The sequence below is a fragment of the Mirounga angustirostris genome, unplaced genomic scaffold, assembly GCF_029215605.1.
Source record: "Mirounga angustirostris isolate CCGP_5_RB_7025 unplaced genomic scaffold, mMirAng1.0.hap1 SCAF_3, whole genome shotgun sequence".
NCBI classification, from domain to species: Eukaryota; Metazoa; Chordata; class Mammalia; order Carnivora; family Phocidae; genus Mirounga; species Mirounga angustirostris.
In genome coordinates, this window is record NW_026991711.1 from 122,796,098 (window position 1) to 122,816,798 (window position 20,701).

Consider the following 20,701-nt stretch of genomic DNA (forward strand, 5'->3'; position numbering starts at 1 on the left):
TAGAAAGTGACGAATAAAAGATCATTTCAAAAAGTAGAGCACCAACCTGTTGGACATGGTGGGTGGTGTTCCTTCAGCCACAGGACAGAGTAATTCTCAATACGCTTGATTCGAATTTGGTTTATCAATGCCATGCTACAAAAGTGCATTTTCATAGCCAATTGTCAATTAATGAAATCCACCAATATCACACATTTGACAATTTGGGCGTAAGCAAAAAACAAAACACTTCACTTTTCAATTCATTTCCCAGTAAGTTACATCAAAGTGAGTCATTGTGCCCCAGAAGATTAGAGAAATGAAATCTTCTCAACTCCCACTGAGGTCAGATAGTCTGAAAAGCTGTGCTGTGAGAAATTTACCCACATTTCCACTAACAATAACTAGTTTTCTTACAACTTGTGAACACACAAAACATGACATACCCTTCCTTCCTGTACTTTGGTTAAAAACTGCTTTTCTTTTTTTCCAGAACATCTCAAACTCTTGACTCTAATGCTTCTTACCTCAGACTACAGTGAAACTTGCTCTGTCCCTTCCCTTCACCTTTTTGAGTTTGATATTTACTGTAAGGAGGAAGAATTACACTATATTTAACACTTCAAGCCATGAGAAAAGCAAATGACCTATAATCTGCTTTCTCAGATGACTTGTGGAAGTTTTCGAAACCCTGATCATGTTGTAGAAGAATTTAAAGTCACCTTTCCTCAAATAAATGTGATTCTTTCTTTCCCCTGGATTTGGCAAGATGGGATTAACAAGATATGTTGCGTTCACAGAAGCAGATTTTTAACATGATAATTCTAGTCTAAGATGGGAAATAAGCAGTGTCAGTCCAGTCACAACTTGGACTTGCAAGGCTTTGTTGAAAATAAATGTATTGTTAATCATGCAGTTATTAATGTGCCTGTATTTGAAAACTTGCTTGTGGGGGCCAAGAGAAAGAGTCATTCTAAATGTCTGTTTGTTCCCTTATTAACCAAAGACATTTTTTATCCATGCAGTATCTACAATTGTGTGTTTTAAGTATTCCATGACGGGTGGGGGGGTGGGGGATGGGAGGAAGTCCTGTAGGGATGACCACACAGAACCCGCGAAAGAGTAAACAGTATCTAGAGAGACTGAGACTAGGCCAGAGTCGGAAAGAACTGGTTTCCAATTTCAGCCATGCCACTGGCCGTGGGAACTTCTCCAAACTCCTGCTCCTTATGTATGGTTAACACCCACCTAACAGGGTTGTTTTAGGATCAACGGGAAGCATCTTTAACCTGCTAGGTATTCAGTAAACGGTAGATAGCATTGTTATTGTTCCTTCAAAACACCTCACCCTGCTTTTCATATGAATGATGCCAAAGCTGAGCGCACTGGATAATTTGGAGTTGAAATAATTAAAAGACAGCAGGTAGCAATTAGCAATCTTTTTATATTTTATTTTAATATTCATTTCTTACCCTACAAGCTTCCTTACTCTCCCCTTTTTTTTCTCAAAATGACTCATTCTTTACTCAATTTATTTAAATGTGGTAACACTCAAAGTCACCTATCAAATGTCTGTATTTCTCCCAAACACACACACACACACACACACACACACAGCTTTAAATCAGTAAGGACTATTTATTACATTGTCTGCATTATCTACTCTAGAATATAGGTCATGAGCAGCTGTATCACCAGAACAGAAATCATGGGCTGGAATGGGTACTGAATAAAAATGTGATTGAAAGGCTAGAAGTAATGTGGTACCAACATAACCAACAGGCAAAAGAGTGCTGAGGCAATAACTGTTGGGAATATATAACATAAAGTGAGGAGTAATGTGAAAAAATCTACAGGAGGAAAATCCTTTCCCTGGCTCTAATTTTTCAAATTTCAGACATCTGCTCCAAAAAAAATTTACAAAGCTGTATGCAGGATCTTGAGAATTCTAGACTTGCCATCAATGTTTAGGCAGAACAAAAATTGAATTAAGTAAGAATGACATTCTCACCCACTTTGTTTAGGCTGTCTATTAAAAAGCCCTTATCATAATCTTGCTCAGCACCCATCTTAGACAACATGTTCCCATGGATCCCAAACCCTCATATTGAATCTTATACTTCCTGCTTTATTGTATCTCATACTTCCTGCTTTATTGTTGCTGTGGATGTGAAAAATAGCTGATGATCCTCTTTGTTTATAATCCTTCACAGATGGAAACAGAAACATTCAAAATGACCTATTATTAAGCCTCCCTGGAGGCTACTGACCTTAAGCAAAGTTTTATGACCTACCAATGAACCTACGGAAGGTATCCCAAATAATTATATTCCATCACTCTTTTATTTACACTTGACTGAAAAGTTCTCAATTCTCACACAATCTAGAAAATAAATATTACCCTGGTCTTCACAGGCAGCATTAGGATAAGCAAGGATGTGCTTAATTTGTCATCTTATCCAACTTATTACCTAGTTCCCCTACTTTCTGTTTATCACCTGCGCTTTTCTGGTTACAAAAAATGACTTAAGAAGCAAACCTTATGATACAAAAATTTAAATAAAGGTCACTATCGTCATGGTATGGGGTTTCAGTTTTGCAATCCAACTGCAATTTCCCACCAGGCTGGGTGGAGTTAGTCTAACCAAGTCTAGAGATATTTACGAAATAAGAAAGGTCAGGACAACCCATCAAAAGCGACTCTCTTCCTCTTCCACTGCACGGTGAAGGCCAGGGATGAATTTTAAGAGCTGTTTCCGGACACTTCCCCTTCTGCTTTTCCGGGGCAGGGTCCCAAACATGTTTGAGAAGTTGCCCTCCCACAAGGGGGACATGGACCCACTGCTGGCCGTACTAACACTCCGGTTCCTCCTCGAAGAAGACCTCTTCAGGAAATCGTCCCCATCCTTGGGGACAAAGCACTCATCATCTGTGCTCGTCTGTCGACTGAAGCCTCCCCTGCTGGAGTCCTCAGACACACATGTGTGGTAGCCGTCCTCGCTGTCCATCGTCATGGAGCTCAGACAGCTGCTCTCACTGGATAGGCGATTCCGGTCCAGGAGGGCTGGGCCTGGCCCCGGCAGAGTTCCAAACAAAACCGACTCATCTATGTCCATGTTTTCCAAACTTGGGCAGTTACCTATGTCACCTGGAAGGCAGAAAACAAAGTCCACTGTGGAATGGATATGAGTATCACTCCCTACAAGCAAACACACCAAAATTTCTCTTTAAACGGTGCAGGAAAGAAAGAGTAAAAGTGAAGAATATTTTTCACTGAGCTTCGCCCGTATGAATAAATGACTCTTTATGAGGTCATTTGATAAAACCTTAGAGTGGTGTTTCCCAAACCATTGTTCATGGGCTGGCTTCCATGTAAAACTGTTCCACGGTCACAAATAGTCATGCTAAATCAAATAAATGTAAATAGATTCTTCACATAAGAACAGTCAACTCCTCTGAGAGTATGCCAGTGTGACTTGTCAATCTCCAAACGTATCATTTCTTAAACGGAAGTGACCCTGCAACCTTCTATTAATGTGCTCACAGAAATTGCATTCTAAACTACATACTTGGGAAAAAAAATAAAGAATATACTTGAGAAAATGCCGTCTTACTCCATTAAGTTCCTCTGATTTTCAGTTACTGTATTTTTTAAATAATTATAAAATTATTATAACATCACTCGAAGTGTATGGGAAACACAGTTATATAACTTGCACCCGTAAGCTGATTATAGAGAATTCAAAGGTGTTTAAAACAGAGAGGATATCTTCCAGCCTCAATATTCCATGCTTCTTCCTAGAATACTTTAATACTCAAATGTTCTGGAATGGTACCATACCCAGAAAACAGCCCTGTCCTCAAATAAATAACAATTCATTTGTGGAAGTTGAGTTTTATCTGCTTAGCTGAATTTTTTCATCAACCTTTCATAACCTATATCTGGGCTCCCCAAACTCAAATTTTAATCGCACACCAACATCCTGTCCCTACCCCACATGCTTGTGTACTATCTGAGCTGGCTGGTATGCTACTAAAAGGAAGGGAATTATTTGTTATACCAGTCTGAGAACGACAGTCTAGAAGGTGACTCTGCTTCAGGAAAAGTAATAGAACATTGCACACTCAGAAATGGTTTTACTTTGTGCTGATTATTTCTCTATTGTTGCTCTCCTTTGTCCTTGAATAGCAATACAAAAAGAGACAGATTTTTCACTTAATCTGCAAGGTTAAATTCGGCCAGCTCTGCACTGACTAGTCAGAATGCTTTCCTTTTTACTAATAAAACCTACTTATTTCATCTGGCAACGAGTTGATGAATTCCTTTGATTGGAAAGCAATTAAGAATCTCATGCCCTGTATATTTATTCTGCGTCTAGGAAAAGTAAACTACAGAACTCCTTCAATCTCTCAAAAAAATGGGTACAACAATGGCTTTAATGAAGAGTCATTCCCCTTAATCTTGAACTAAAGACCTTGTCTATACAAGCTATTCCTATAGAACCCCAGGACTGCCTATATATATTAGGCCAAACCCCATCTCCACTCCAGAATGTTCCAGAAATGGGGGAAAAGTTTTCCCAAACACCCTCAGGTCTACAGAAATCCAGGAGTGGCTGGATTTTATACCTTTGTCTGGCTAGGAAACTTCAGACCCCTCAAAAATCTACTAAGAATTTTTTAGCATATTAATTTAAAAATATACAAAAGAGAAGTAACTTATATAGAAGTTTCATTTAAAAAAAAAACAGAATTTAAACACAAACCTCTAAGCCATACATTAGTGCTTAATTATGAATTAAATGTATCTTTTTTTCCTGTAAATAAATTATTACTTGAAACAAACATTCTAGGTTATAAATAGAGACTTTAGCTCAGTGTTAAGAAGGTATAACCTACATTTCACACCCACATAGCTAGTGGTTTCAGTGAATTATTTGTACAAACAAGTTCATTCCTTAGGCTACACCAGACACGTAGCAAATGTCAGATCAACAAATTTTTATTTTATTTTTTTAAGCAGGCTCCGTACCCAGCATGGAGCTTGACACGGGGCTCGAACTCATGACGTGAGACCTGAGATCAAGACCTGAGCCAAGATCAAGAGTTGGACACTCAACTGACTGATCGACCCAGGTGACCCCAAATCAACAAATTTTAAACTCAACCATTCCCTTCAGAATTCACACAACAGCAAGAGCCATGCATTTACTGTTAGAATGATCATTGGTATTTCTGTCTTAGGTTTGCAGGCCATGAAGAGGCATTTCTCTGCACTCATGTAACTTGGATAATATGAACAAATGATAGGATCTCTACCCAAGAAACATGCTCCCATTCCAGCCTCAGTAATTTCTGAGAACTACACAACCCTTGAGCCACAAACGTTCTCAGAAATTGAATTCATCTACTGTAGTGGTAGGAAAATCAAGCTATCTATCACTCTTACTGCTCTCCTAAAATCTCCAGGTGCCTCTTGTAAATGTGTGCACACGTGGGAGTGTGTGCATGTTTTCATGTGTATATGTGGTATATACATGGAGGGGATATGACTTGACCTACTCACCCTCCGAAAACAAAGGTCACTCCAAAGGTCATGCCAAAAACACAGACTAGTATTCTTGATCCACGCTAGACAATTTTTTCTTATAATGATGATAATCTTACAACAACTTAGAGGCAGAAATACCAAAAAGATGAATGTTACTGCGGTTTCTGAACAGGAAATCACATTTACCATGAAGCAGACGCTGTTCCTGTAACTGCAGCGATCTGAACTCCACCCATTTTTTCTTCAAGGTTTGCTGATAAAAAAGAAAAAAAAAAGTGTTGATAATTGGGAATCCCCAGTGAAGATCACCTCTAGGTGATGAGATTTGTCATTAATTTCTTTTTTTCCTTTCTTTCTAGCAGTAGCAACCCCTCCCATTCATTGGAAAGATTATCTTTTACACAAAAGGGAGATACTGGGAATACTACTTTCTCAAGAAATAATCTAGTGGCGCCAAAACGTTGAAACAATGACTTCGTTTCAATAGAAACAACAGACAATAGAAACCATGACATTTATTTATTTATTTATTTATTTATTTATTTATTTATTTATTAAAATAGTAGAGAACCCAATTGTTTGGGTTTGTGTCCATTTACTAGCTGTTGAGGGAAGGAGTTACACTCCAGGCTTCTCCCCCCTACCCCACCCATGTGTAAGATGAAGGCAATAACAGAATCGAAACCCTGGGATTTTCCTCAGAATTAGGAGAGTTAGTAGATGTAAAATGTTCAGAACAGTGACTAGAGCTTAGTAAATGTTTAGCAAACAGCATCATTCTGTAAGCCTGGGGCATTAAAGCTGTGTTTATTGCTGTACACCTATGTATTTGTCACAGCAAAAAGGGGAAGCCAGACTGTCTGAAAGGCTTCCTTGGAGGGCTAAACTTAGAACACTGCTAAGCACCCTGACTTCTTAACTGCTTCCTTCCTCTACTGCGCAGCACATGCAAGCAGTGGCCCAGGGTGGCAACGAAGTGGTTGCTGTCACGGTCAAGACTGCTCATGAGGCCTGACCCAACCCTTCAAAGGGGCTGAGGTGATGAGAAACAAAGCAACCAGGCTGAGGCCATCTGTCAAGGACAGGTAGAGGCTCACTCTCCCTCCTGCCCTCTGGCCTTTGCCCTGCCCCTTTCCCTGCCCACTCAGATCCCCATGGCGGCCCAGCAGGCAGGCACAGCTCAGCTTTGCCTATGGACACTTAATCCCAAGGAAAGGCAGCCTCATTGGAAACAAGCACTCCTTTGCAAGAAGCAGTCTGGGAAAGGTAGATGCAGGCTAAAAAGGAAAAGGGGGAAAAAGTACATTTGGAAGGAGAAGGCTTAAGGAAAAGAAAATCATAAAATTACAAGAACGTCATCAACTGCTTAAGGGAAGAATGGTTGGTTCCTCATTTCGGGGGCTGAACAATCACTGGGCGGGATTTTCCAAGCCTTGATCACAGTAACATTTAGCATCAACCCTTACGGTTACCTATATAATATGCAAGCACTAAATCAAAGCCATAAGATGCCTGGCTCAGTTAATTTCTCGTTCCTTCTGCCCTATAGGATAGTCAGTATGGCTGCAAGATTGCTTGGCTATCCGGGCCACAGCTCCTTTCATCTGTGTCAACTGTGGTCCTATGAAGGTCAGAGTTAAGGACCCACAGAGCACAGAACTAACAAGGATCTAACCCCTTCCTTCTCTCTGAAAGGGGTCTATCTCCTGCAAGAGAATAGAATCCAGGAGAGGAGCGTAAGTATAGGTTGACAGTCAAAACTAAATACAGAGAGAAGAGGAGATTGTATTGTTGCACTCACTATACAGAAATACAAAGTCATGCTGTGCCAGATAGCTAATTTTTGTGAAAATAAAGGTTTTAAAATATCTAATCTGTTGACTTGGCCCAGTCATTTAAGTACGTCATCACTTAAACCAAGAAAACACCAGTGTAAAGAGCAGATGTGCCAAAGTGACTAAGAGTTTTTAGTCTCTATCTCAGCTTCCCCGTTTTCCTCACAATCTGTTTCTGCCTGTTATTAACAATACAGTTGTATATTTAGACAAATGAGATGTCTCCCCATTAGAAGAAAATTAAAACATGTGGGAGATCTAACCATACCGGGCCCTATCATCTCATTGTACCTAGCTCAGAGCCTGGTACATAGCAGCTGCTCAGTAAATATTGGTTGAATGAATATATCAAAGAATGGCTTCCTGAAATAAAACTCAACTACACAGATGGATATTTTGAGTTGGATATATTTCCAATGTTTTCAATATACATGAGACATATAGCTACACATTTCCATCTTTAATACTTTTACAGTGCTTTCATGGATAACATGCTGTTTAATTTTCCTAACATTCCTACAGAGTTCCAGATTAGAAAATAAAGGTGAAATGTAGCAAAATACTTCCCAAGGACTACCAACCCAGTAAAAAGCAGAGCTAGATTGAAAAGTAGCTCCTCCAGCTAGCACAGTGGATGTGCTGTTTTCATGTTAAACATCTGAATCATAGGTTATGAGAAAGGAAATCCTTGAAAACATGACTCAGAAAAGACCACCATTTCTAAGGAAGAGCTTGTGGCCTCATGGAGTCTTTGAAATATGAATGCATAATTACATAGGACACACAAATTAAATGTCATTGTGTGAAGGGGGAGCCAACTTGACCCTGGTTATAGGTCAGATCCAGACATTTCTGGTTCAAGAGGTGAACTGGAAATCACATACTTTCAAGATTAGAAAAGGAAAAGAAATGCAAGAAGATAAGCAAGAATGAACCCAAAGATCTGTCGGACCTGGAGAAGCAGAAACAGGTAGCTAGGAATTTGGATCCTGTGGCAATATATAGTTCAAATGCACTTATTTATCTGAGACAGAAGTCAGAGACAAGTTTCTTCCTTGAACCTTGGCTAAGCTCTACTACCATGAAAAGCAGGGTGAGAAAAGCTGCTGCTGATGTCTATGGCTCATGTGGGGCTCATGCCTGGAGAGTCGGAGTACATAAATGCAGCCTATGACCTGAGCCAAACAGCACACGAATCCTCGAGGAAGGACCTGGCTCTGGTTTGGGATCGAGCCCCACATCGGGCTCCCTGCTCTGCGGGAGGCCTGCTTCTCCCTCTCCCATTCCCCCTGCTTGTGTTCCCTCTCTTGCTGTGTCTCTCTCTGTCAAATAAATAAATAAAATCTTTTAAAAAGAAAAAAAAAATGCAAGGTGGAGGCAACCCAAGTACAATACTGAGTGGAAGGGAAAGACCACTATGCATGGGAAGTGAGCAATATAAACTCAAAAAAGGTATGAAAGACAACAAAATTGATGGTCAGCATGGATTCTCTCAAAAAAAAAAAAAATGAAAACAGAACAGTGTCCAAAGAAGACTTTAAAACAAAAATATTTATAATCTTCAGAGGAAGAAATGAGATCAATGTTGATCAGAACAAGAAATCTGAAACAAAGAAATAAAACAAGAACAGATAGACATGAAAAAGAATGATCTGAATTCACTCTTTTTTTTTAATTAATTAATTTATTATTTTTTTAAGATTTTATTTATTTGCGAGAGAGAGAATGAGAGACAGAGAGCATGAGAGGGAGGAGGGTCAGAGGGAGAAGCAGACTCCCTGCTAAGCAGGGAGCCTGATGTGGGACTCGATCCCGGGACTCCAGGATCATGACCTGAGCCGAAGGCAGTCGCTTAACCAACTGAGCCACCCAGGCGCCCGATCTGAATTCACTCTTAAAACTCAATGGAAACAACTCATTCTATACAGAATAAAGACATTACTGAAGAACTCAACCGGAACATAACAAAAAAGATAAAGTGATACAAAATATGAAAGAATGGTTAGGAAGCAAGGAAAATAAATCAAAAGACTCTAAAAATATGTCTAACAGGAATTCCAGAAGATAATTCAAGGAATGGTGAAGAAGGTATATTCAAAGAGCTCAAGCTGTTAGTTTTCCAAAACTGAAGAAATTCACAAGTCCTTGGATTGAAAAGGTACTGCAATTTCTAAGCAGTATAAGTTTAGAAGTGAATCTAGACCTAATCACATTTCAGTGTATCTTTAGATCAGTAAGACAAAAGAACATCTTAAAAGTAACCAGAAACAGAAAAAATATTGCCACAAATTGAAATACTGGTTTTTGAAAAGACTCAAAAATAGAAAATCCTCTAGATAGAATTACCAAGAAAAAGAGAGAGAGCGAGAGAGAGAAGGCATAAAAAGTAATACAAATAAAAATGGGGACATAATCTTTGTGAAGAAAAGAAAAATATGGGAACAGAATTTTCATTATCAACACATACAATAAATTTGAAAATCTTAAAAATTTATTAACAAAAACATTAATTCAATAAAACTGGCTCAAGCAAAACAAACAAAACAGAAAGCCTGAGATATCCTATAATTAATAAAGAAACTGAAACAGAGTTTAGAAGTATTCCCACCAAAAAAGAACCCTAAGCCCAGATGATTCAGATAGCTACAAGAATTCTACCAGAGAAGAAAAAGGGGAAGATTCTCCCCAGCTCATGCTAAGAGTCCAGTAAACATGATACCAAAAACTAAAGAAAGATAGTTTGAGAAAAGAAAATTGCAGGCCATTCTACCTATAAAATGAAGTTACTTTCAAATATCCTACAGAAAATTTTAGCAAATCAAATCTATATTTATATAAAAATGATTATAAATTATGACCAGGTTGGATTATTCTAGAAATGCAAGGGTGGTTCTACATTAGAAAATCTTTAAATGTCATTCACCATATTGACAGATATTTTTAAAATAAATAAGCGAGAATAGCGCTTACAGAAAAAAGTGTTTGATAAAATTTAATACACAAGCACTATAAAAACTACTAGAAAATTTAGTATGGAAGGGAGTATCCCAAATCTGAAAAGTATATTCATAGAGAGAGTTCATTCCTGATGGGAAAAAGTGGAAATTCCCTTTAAAATCAAGAGCAAAACAAGGATACTTATTATTATAGTTTCTATTCATCACTGTATAGTAAGCCCTACCCAGTGTAGTGAAGAAAGAGAACTTTATGTCATCCTTAACAGTTATTATCTTCACAGAAAACCCAAAATAATCTACAGATAATTTGTTAGAAATTATATAGTTTAGAAATAGTTTGAATTATATAGTTTGAATGACAGCATAAAATTGGTTTTACAAATCTACCCATCAACCTCAATCAAAACACTTATTGTTTTCATAAAGAAACTATAATATGAACAAAAATCGTAAGTAGAAAGGAATATATCTAGTGAAAAATGTATAGGATCTATCTGCATAAAAGTATAACACTTTATTGAAAGACATAAAAAACAATTAAAAATGGTTAAGATTATGAAAACTTTTCCTCTAAGATCAGGAAGAAGACAAGGATGTCCACTTTCACCACTTTTACTCAGCATAGTACTAGACGTCCTAGCCACAGCAGTCAACCAAGAAAAAGAAATAAAAGGAATCCAAATAGGTTAAGGAAAAAGTAAAACTGTCAATTTTTGTAGATGATGTGATACTATGCATAGAAAACCCTAAAGAGTCCACCAAAAAACTATTAGAACTAATAAATAAACTTAGTGAATTTGCAGGATACAAAATTAAGATACAGAAATCTATTGCATTTCTATACACTAATAATGAAGTAGCAGAAAGAGAAATTAAGAAGACAATCACATTTATAATTGCATCAAAAAATATAAAATATCTAGGAATAACTTTACCCAAGGAGGTGAAAGACCTATACTCGGAGAAATAGAAGACACTGATGAAAGAAACTGAAGACAACACAAACAAATGGAAAGATATACCCATGTCCATGGTTTGGAAGGATTAATATCATTAAAAAGTCCATACTACCCAAAGCAATCTACAGAGTCAATGTAATCTCTATCAAAATCCAAATAGTACTTTTTACAGAACTAGAACAAATAATCTTAAAATTTGTATGAAACCACAAAAGACCCCAAATGGCCAAACAATCTTGAGAAAGAACAACAAAACTGGAAGTATCACAATCTCAGATTTCAAGATATACTCAAAGCCAAAGTATTCAAAACAGTATGGTACTGGCACAAAAATAGATACATAGATCAATGAATAGGATAGAGAGCTCAGAAACAAACCCACACTTATATGGATCATCAATCTATGACAAAGGAGTTAATAACATACAATGAGGGAAAAACAGTCTTTTCATTCATTGGGAATACTGGACAGCTACATGCAAAAGTATGAAACTGGACTACTTTCTTACACCATACACAAAAATAAATTCAAAATGGATTAAAGACCTAAGTGTGAGACATGAAACCATAAAACTCCTAAAAGAAAACATAGGCAGCAATCTCTTAGACACTGGACATATTTTTGGATATGTCTCCTCAGGCAAGGGAAACAAAAGCAAAAATAAACTATGGGACTACAACAAAATTAAAAGCTTTTGCACATCCCTGAAGAAAAAAGGAACCTATTGAACGGGAGGAGATACCCAATAAAGGGTTAATATCCAAAATATATAAAGAACTTACACCACTCAACATCAAAACACCCCACATAATCTCATTAAAAATGGGTAGAGGACCTAAATAGGCGTTTTTCCAAAGAAGACATCCAGATGGCCAACAGACACATGAAAAGACATTCAATATCACTCATCATCGGGGAAATGTAAAGCACAACCACAATGAGATATCACCTTATACCTGTCAGGATGGCTAATATCAAAAACAAGAAATAACAAGTGTTGACAAGAATGTGGAGAAAAAGAACCCTCATGCACTGTTGGTGGGAATGCAAATTTATGCAGCACTGTGGAAAACAGTATGGAGTTTCCTCAAAAAATTAAAAGTAGAAACACCATATGATCTAGTAATTCCACTACTGAGTATTTATCCAAAGAAAACAGAAACACTAACTTAAAAAGATATATGCACTCCTAGTTTATTGTAGCATTTAAAAAAATAGCCAAGATATATAAGCAACCTAAGTGTCCATCAATAGAGGAAGGGATAAAGATGTGGTATACATACACAATGGAATATTATTCAACCATAAAAAGGAATAAAATCTTGTCATTTGTGACCACAGGAATGGGCCTAGACGGTATTATGCTAAATGAAATAAGTCAGAGAGAAAGACAAATACCATATGATTTCACTTATATGTGGAATGCAAAAACACCCACAATCAAACAAACAAAAAAGCAGAAACAGATTCATAAATAGGAAGAACTGGTGGTTGCAGGAGGGGAAGGGAGTGGGGGAATGGGCAAAAAAAAAAAAAAAAAGATGGTGAGATCATCTATCACTAAGAAAACTCAAAACTATGGAGATGTTAAGTCTTTTCAAATTGAGCTATCTACATAAAATTTAATACCAATCAAAAGTCCAAAGTTTATTTATAGAACTTGATAATCTGATTCTAAAATTTATATAGATGATCAGAAGAACCAAGAATAACCTGGAAGGTTTGTTCAACCAGATATCAATATTTATTACAAAGGTATAATAACTGAGTTTGAGAGAAACAATGGATCAGAACACGGAGCCTATAACAAAATCCATGCATATATGAAACTTGCTTAAAAATAAAGGCTTCACTGCAGGTCATTTCAGGGGGGAAAAGAAGGACTAAAAGAAATGGTACTGAAAGAACTGGGTATTCATATGGAAATTAAAGAAAATTAGAATCCTATCTCATACCACATATACAAATTAATTCTGGGTGAATTCAGACTTAAGTGTAAAAAGGAAAAACTTTAAAACTTTTGGAAGAAAATATAGAAAATGCAGATTACCTACAAAGGATAAACAATAAGAGCTCTTACATAAGCAAAATATCAAAGACACAATACATTTAAAATACTAAGGAGACAAAACATCAACTGAGAATAATTTAATCACCTAACAAAACTCTCCTTCAACATTAGCAGTGAAAGATTTGTTTGGACAATGAAAGCCCTACTTACCCTTGCTAAAGGAAGTACTACAGCAAGAAAGAAAGTAAACCCAGAGGGAAGGAAGAGAAAACAGCAAGCACATCAATTCAACACATTAGCCTATGTGTTACCTCAGAACAACAATTTTTATTCCAAAAATTGATAGATTCTCCAAAGTAAAGCAATAATAAGAAAGATGGTTCCTTGAGATGAACATTTAAATATGTTAAGGTCCTCATGGTGTTCTAGAAGAGGATGGGTATATTGAAAAATGTATACTTCATTTAAAAAAAGTGGTAGGTGTGAATATTAAAACTTCAAGAGAAAACACTGAAGGAGCAGAAATTGCTTAGAAACATGAAATGTGCTTTTTGCTGGAGAAGGCTTTATTCCATGAAATATAGACCTATTTGTTCGGTTATGTTTTAATTAACACCACCAGTTTATTTTGTACATTTTTTTCCTTTTTCTACAAAAAGATAAAAAAGCCATGTTTACTTTAAAAAATGATCCTCACTAATACTCTCTTTTTTATAAAAACAAATTAAGTTTTGACAGTTTTAAAACCTAACTGTACTATGAATCACTGTTTATTCCATACAAGAACTTAATGATAAAATGTTAGAGGCATTCCCTTTAAAAGATTATCACTATTTACAAGAGTCCTAGCCAATGTTGTAAAAGAAGAAAAATAAATTATGTATTGACCCTTGAATAATACAGGGGTTGGGGTGCTGACCCCTGCACAGTCAAAAATCCACATATAACTTTGCCTCCCTAAAAACTCAACTACTAATATAGCCTAGGGTTGACTGGAAGCCTTACCGATAACATCAATAGTTGATGAACAGATTTTGTATATTATACACTGTATTCCTACAATAAAGTAAGCTAGAGAAAGGAAAATGTTTTCAAGCAAATCACAAGGAAGAGAAAATACATTTACAATATTGTATCTTACTTATAAAAAAACAAAAAACAAAAAACCCTGCATGTAAGTGGATCCATGCAGTTCAAACCTGCATTGTTCAAGGTTATTCAACTACAGTTGAATAACCAGGGCAAAGGGGCAAAACTTTCAGTATCTGCAGATGATATTATGCCTATATAAAAAATCTACAAACGTTGGAATAAAGAGAGTTCAGCAAGACTATCGGAGTTGAAAATTTACACAAAAATCAATAGCAACAAATTAAAAGATCTTTTAAAATTAAAAAATCATGTTTATTATAACAAGAAAACTTAGAAGGCACCTAAGAATAAATATAATAAAAGCTATATAAAAGTGTATGAAGAAATGAGAAAATGTTTTTGAAGTACATAAAAGACCTGAATTAAAAGGTCAAGAGCCTGTGTTTGAAGTAGGAAAGGTGAAAACCATAAAGATGTCAATTGATATTTATTCTATAAATGTCAATTCCTATCATAATCTGAACAGAGGAATATTTCAAGGAATTATACAAATTAATTCAAAATATCATAACGACAAGTAAAATGACAAGAGTATAAAACCAGTGTGAACACAGAAGGAAACAGGGTTCATTGATGAATTAGATATGGGGGGGGAGAATACAAGATAAAAGATAAACATAGTAACTCCTCTACAGTCATGGGCTCAGTAATTAAGAAGTACATACTTCATAAAGAAAATTCATAAAAGCCAGCTATTGCCAAACACAGTGCAAGTGAGCAACCTGCCTGTAAGCCATGTGGTCTCTGCTCAGACCCGCCACCTCACTGCCACGCAGGGGAGATCTCTGAGAGAAAGAGGTCAGTGCGGTCTGCAGGACCATGACTCAAATGCACACGGATGAGGGTCTGCACTTCATGGCCTGGCAGAGCCTCACCAGTCTAGCAAACTGAGATTTTCAAGACCCTCAAAGAGCCATCCCAGGGAATTTTCTCTGAACTCTGCATTGTGTACTATCTCCTGGAAACTTTTATTTTTTTTTCCCACTTAAAAGCTGATTGTGTGTTTGCCAATGAAAGTAGATTCAAGGACGGCCACAGGAGCAGAGGGAGATGATTTTTGTAGGAAGAATGAAGCAGAACAGAAGGACACAGAAGAGGACAATGGAAAAGCAAAGCTATCGCTTCTCAGCCTTTTGGCTAAGATCAAGTGTGGAAAAGCAAAGCTTCCAGGCCCTCCTGCACACATGCAGCACTTGGAAAAATGAGGAAAAGACCAGCAACTCCTCCTTTGTTTCCCCCATCCCCTGAACAAAATGTAAATCAAGAGAGATCACAGGTGCATTAGTGAAAAGTTCTTCAAGTGATGTGCCTTCCTGTTGCCTTCCTGAGCCTCATAGAAACACAGAAGGAGGAAGGAAGAAAGTGATTTGCACTGGTTTGTGGAGTTTAATAATCCTGTAAAGGTAATTGTGTGGCTCTTGATAATTCAGCAGTTTAGACTCATCACGACATTTCATCTTCAAGGGCTATTTCAATCCCTCAAATAGATTTTTATTCTACCACTCACACATTCAAGGATGAAAAATGTGCCTCACTGTATTAAATTAAATTACCTTTAAAACTTGCAGCTTTGCTTCAAGCTCTGCTCTTTTGAGAATCATTGTTCCATTAAGAGTCTCTATCCTGTTTTAAGAAAGAAAGGGAGGGGGGAGGAGAACAGCATGAGTGATCCTTTCAAACAAGTACCATCCTTATGGAGTACTACACTTTGAGCACAGACTATACTTAAAAAAGCAATATAAATGTTATTATGATTCTCATGGCACTTCAAGTATCTGGACCTAGGCTGAATCTTCTGACACTATTCAGGGAAAGGAAGTGGGAAAAAAAACAAAAACAAGAACAAAAATCCCCTCGAGAGGGTGGTTGAAAGAAAAGATATTGGTTCACTTGTAAGCTGTAGCTTATTTTATAGACGCCACTGTATGACAATGACTATCGTTCTCCACTGGAATTCATTCTTATGGGCTCTGGCTGAATCACCTATTTTATTTGGTCAGTGCTTATTGGGCATTTACCACGTGCCAGACTTTAGACACCATGCTAAGCATGAGGTGTCCAGCAATAAAACATGTAATAGGGATCTTCAAACAGTGGAATAGACATGCCATTTCTTGGAAAAGGGAAAAGTCCTTTCTTTCCCAGGATTCTAGGAAACTGTACCTCTGTAAATTGCCTTAATTTTTCAGCTAAAAAAAACAGAGCCAGAACCACTATGAGATAATAGCCTTCATATGACTCTCACATCTCAGAACCTTTTAAGTTTATAAACTTCAGTCCTAGAATTATCAGTTTAATGGTGTTCCATTTCTCCCTATACCAAATGCCTTTCTAAAAATAAAAAGACTTGTTCTATCCTGACTCATTTGATTTGTTTTGTGGGCTCATGTTGACACCTGTATTTTGACTACTAAGTCAGCAATCTGAATAAGATAACAAATTTCATGTGTGAGTCACACACCTAAGTATTTAAAATATTGGTTCAAATTCCTTCTGATAAGTAAGCTGTAACTATTGTATTCAGATGCAGAAATTTTTCAAGTCATAGTTAAACAATAGCATTAAATATGAAGACCTATTTTTCTCTATTTCTAATAGCATCATTCCCAAGATAATGAGATAGTAATGCAAGCCAGGATGTTGTCTGCTTTCTCATTAGGGTGGCCTCGTCTCTGGGCATTAGTGAGGATCCTATGAATCTGTTTCAACAGAACTCTTAATGCCCATCTGACCTGCCCAAGCAATAGGTGTCTATGTGCAAAACCACAGGCATACATTGGTTGTTCTCTTCAGTGTTTAGACAGATGTCTCTCATTTTCCTGATTTCTGGATCTCCATTTGTCTCCACCCATTACTTCTTAATTATATCCCTGCATTCTGCCCACTTCACCCATTTGGAACGTAGCTTTCTGATTCTCACTGCCACCTTTCCCCCTTGGATTCTATATGGCTCCAACCTCATAGATTCAAGTTTCTCTGGAGTAAAGAGCACCCCGATCCTCTACCCTGAACTCACAAGATCCACAGAGTTGGACTAAGTCCTCTACCATCGGGAGTCGTCTTTTAAAACTACTCTCGCACACATCCAGAACATCTTTGAAGTTTTAGACTAGAATCACTGAAGAGCATCCCGTGGATTTTCTACTGGCAACTTGCAATGAGCAGCTGTGGGGTAGCCGAAGAGAATGGATCCTGGCATCCAGAGCAGATGGTCAAATCCTAGCCCAGTCACTTACTAGATCATTGATCTTCACTCCACCTAATTTAAGCTTCAGTCACTTTATCTATAAATAGAAATAAAACTAACCTCACAAGGTAGCTGTGAAGAATGAAGGAGGTAATGTAAGACCCAACTTGGTCGGAATAAATCCTAAACTACTTAGCCTGATAAGACCCATGCTCTGCCCCCTGGCAAACTCCCTGCCTTTACTTCTTATACTCTCCCTAATCTACCAACCACCCATCACACTGGTTGTCTCTCTATCTCTTGGACATGCCAAGTCCATTTTGAGAATTCAGACACCTCTCTCTTTGCATGAAATGCTTTCACCAGGAGTTCATATGACCATCCCTTCTCTAAGTCTCAGCTCAGATTTCCCCTCCTCAGAGATCTCTTTCAACACCTAAGCTACAGAGCAGTCCTCTTACTCAGTATTCTATCCCATTCCTTATTTTATTTTCTTAACAGCAGTTATCAATAATTGAAATATCAAAATTACTTCTTTTGGAGGCTCTCCTTGTCCATCTCCTCCCACAATCAATAAAGCACTATAAGAGTCTTTGTCTATGTCTCTCCTAAGCCTATTGCAAAGCTGGAAACATATTTGCTCAATAAATATCATTAAAATGACTGAGCAAATTCCATCTTTCAACTAATTACTGAAGTCTTACTAGGTTCTAAGGATGGTATGGTGGAAAGGTCAGTCAAATCTCTGGTTGAGGAGGCCACTCTCCCATTAGTAAGTCTGGAATATTAGTAAGTGTGAGTGTGTGTGTTGCAGGGCAGAGAGGATTGAGCAGACTTTTTTCTTCCTTCCAAATAGGACACTAGAAAAGAAAAACAATTGGCTTGTGGTATAAGAGAAAAACTTCAGCCCTTCTGACCTTTCATTTGTTCTAACCACAAGATTATATCAACCATGGAAATGGGACCAGTTCCTCTCTGACCAAAGAGAATATGTGCCAGTTTCATTGAATTTGACATAAAAAAAAATAAATTTTCTAAATGCTATCCCTCCCACACAGACATTTGAGTTATTGATGTCCTCTGACTTCAGATGTTGACAGTATGTTCAAATTTGAGGAAACCTTGAGAAACAAAAGGAACTGATAAACAATGTCTGTACCCAATCCCAAAGCTATGGTGCACTGCCTTCCTTCTTGCGGTCCTGAACAAAAAGCCTATTCATTCACTCAACAGGCATTATGAAAGACGGTAACATTTTTGAAGCCCCGACGGGAAGCAGATGGATAGTTACGTTAACAGGTTGCCTGACGATCTGATCAGGTCAACAACTTGTTTGTGGGTAAAGCCTTCCGTGTTCACGCCATTGATATTTGCAAGGACATCACCTGGGAGATGCCAAGAAAAGTGAGCTGTTAAGATAGTTGCTTAAATAATCCCTCCTGACATGCAAAAAAAAAAACAAGCCCCAAACCTTAGCAACATAAAGGAGCTAAGAAAATTCACAGCAGCAATCATATCTCAACCTTTGACATCATAAAGTTTTCTTTTCTTGCTATTTAAGGAATTCCTAACACAAGCAAAGTTACAAATTACCAGTTTGCAGGCCAGCATAGTGTGCTGGGCTGTCCTCCTGGATTTTGCAAATCAGAGTGCACATCTCTGAGGAGCACAGGTTCTGGTTCTGCAGCCTGTACGTCTGTAAAAATTAAAGTGATACATAATTACTACTCAAAAGCCTCAAAATCCATGTGTCAAAGAATAAAATGTGTTGATTACCTTAAGCAGTATAGTAGGTAAGTACAAAGAACAATTTGGAAAGGCTTTCTTGAATATGAACTGAATCAAAGATACCAATCGGGAAATTCAATGATGCAATCTGTAGCCAACCCCAACCATTAAAAAAGAAGGGGGCGGGAGGGTGCACCGGAGTGGTTCAGTCGGTTAAGCATCTGCCTTCGGCTTTGGTCCTGATCCCAGAGTCCTGGGATCCAACCCCATGGGTTCCCTGCTCAGCAGGGAGCCTGCTTCTCCCTCTCCCTCTGCCTGCAGCTCCCTCCGCCCCCACTCATGCTCTCTCCCTCTCTCTCTCAAATAAGTAAGTAAAATCTTTAAAAAAAAAAAAAAATCCCAGCTTGCGGGAGAAAGTAGGAATAAGACTGCTTTAAGATTTTGTATGTTCAAGCCTAAGAGACCACCTGATGCTCTCATTATTACATATCTATTAAGAAAAATCAGGTCTCTTATTTCCCAATGGGATATAACAATAGTAGCCAAAAGCAAAGAGAAAAATCTCTGTGTAGTTCTCCCAAGCTAAAGCACTCATTACAGCAGCATACGGAACAGTACACATCCAGGAAGGGAGATATGCCAACAATAATTATTTTAAATCAGAGCTCTGCAAATAATGACAATCTGCCCTGCATTTTTTCAAAAGTACTATAATCGACGCGATCACCTTCTTGTCTAAGTGCTCTCTGCTGTGCCTGCCCTGAATACGCATCGGTTCATTAGTCACCCAACCAAATTAGAAAAACTTATGCTTCATCTCTCGCCTCAGTTTGGCAAAAGCAGCTTGGTTTTGTTTTTGTTTTTATTTTTGTGTCAAATTGTACTAAGAATACTGCATAAATATTGCTAGAGAGAGTGGCCCAATGACCTATAACAAACAGATTTGTATTTTTCACACATCTAAGTTATGAAGCCTAGTTCCATTTAGAATCAAAATCAGCACCTGAGTTAAGTAATCTGATTCCTAAAGTTAAACCACATTACAGCACAGCTTCCTTGTGGAGAAGTTAATGTCTGATGTTCATTCTTTCTTACTTTACGGACACACAGGCTCCAGAACCCAGAAGTCAGTCACGTGCAAGCAACTCCTAGAAACTTGACTTTGTTAATATCTAAGGAATTTCTATTCTCTCTGCGAGGCATTTGGAATCCCCGTATGGTAAATGTAGAAGGGACCTTTTAAAGATCATTTAACATCCTTCCCATCTATGGCAGAGACCTCTTTAACAGCTTTTCTGCCGGGAAGTCTTCTTGCTAGAGCCTGGACCCTTCCAGGAATGG

The 20,701-nt window shown here is 37.6% G+C and overlaps 1 protein-coding gene across 5 annotated transcripts in view; it reads right to left on the reverse strand.

Moving 5' to 3' along the window:
• Positions 1-476: 476 nt before the first annotated feature.
• CYTIP (cytohesin 1 interacting protein) overlaps positions 477-20,701 on the reverse strand; it is a 76,904-nt gene continuing 56,679 nt past the window's right edge. For all 5 annotated transcript variants that reach the window (XM_045868829.3, XM_045868833.3, XM_064586566.1 and 2 more), the window contains 5 exons: positions 19,226-19,328; positions 18,924-19,017; positions 15,999-16,068; positions 5,717-5,783; positions 477-3,127 (listed from right to left, as the gene is read on the reverse strand). In XM_045868829.3, the coding sequence (XP_045724785.1) occupies positions 2,670-3,127; positions 5,717-5,783; positions 15,999-16,068; positions 18,924-19,017; positions 19,226-19,328 (792 nt within the window). In that variant the 3' untranslated portion in view covers positions 477-2,669. The remainder of the gene's footprint in view (positions 3,128-5,716; positions 5,784-15,998; positions 16,069-18,923; positions 19,018-19,225; positions 19,329-20,701) is intronic.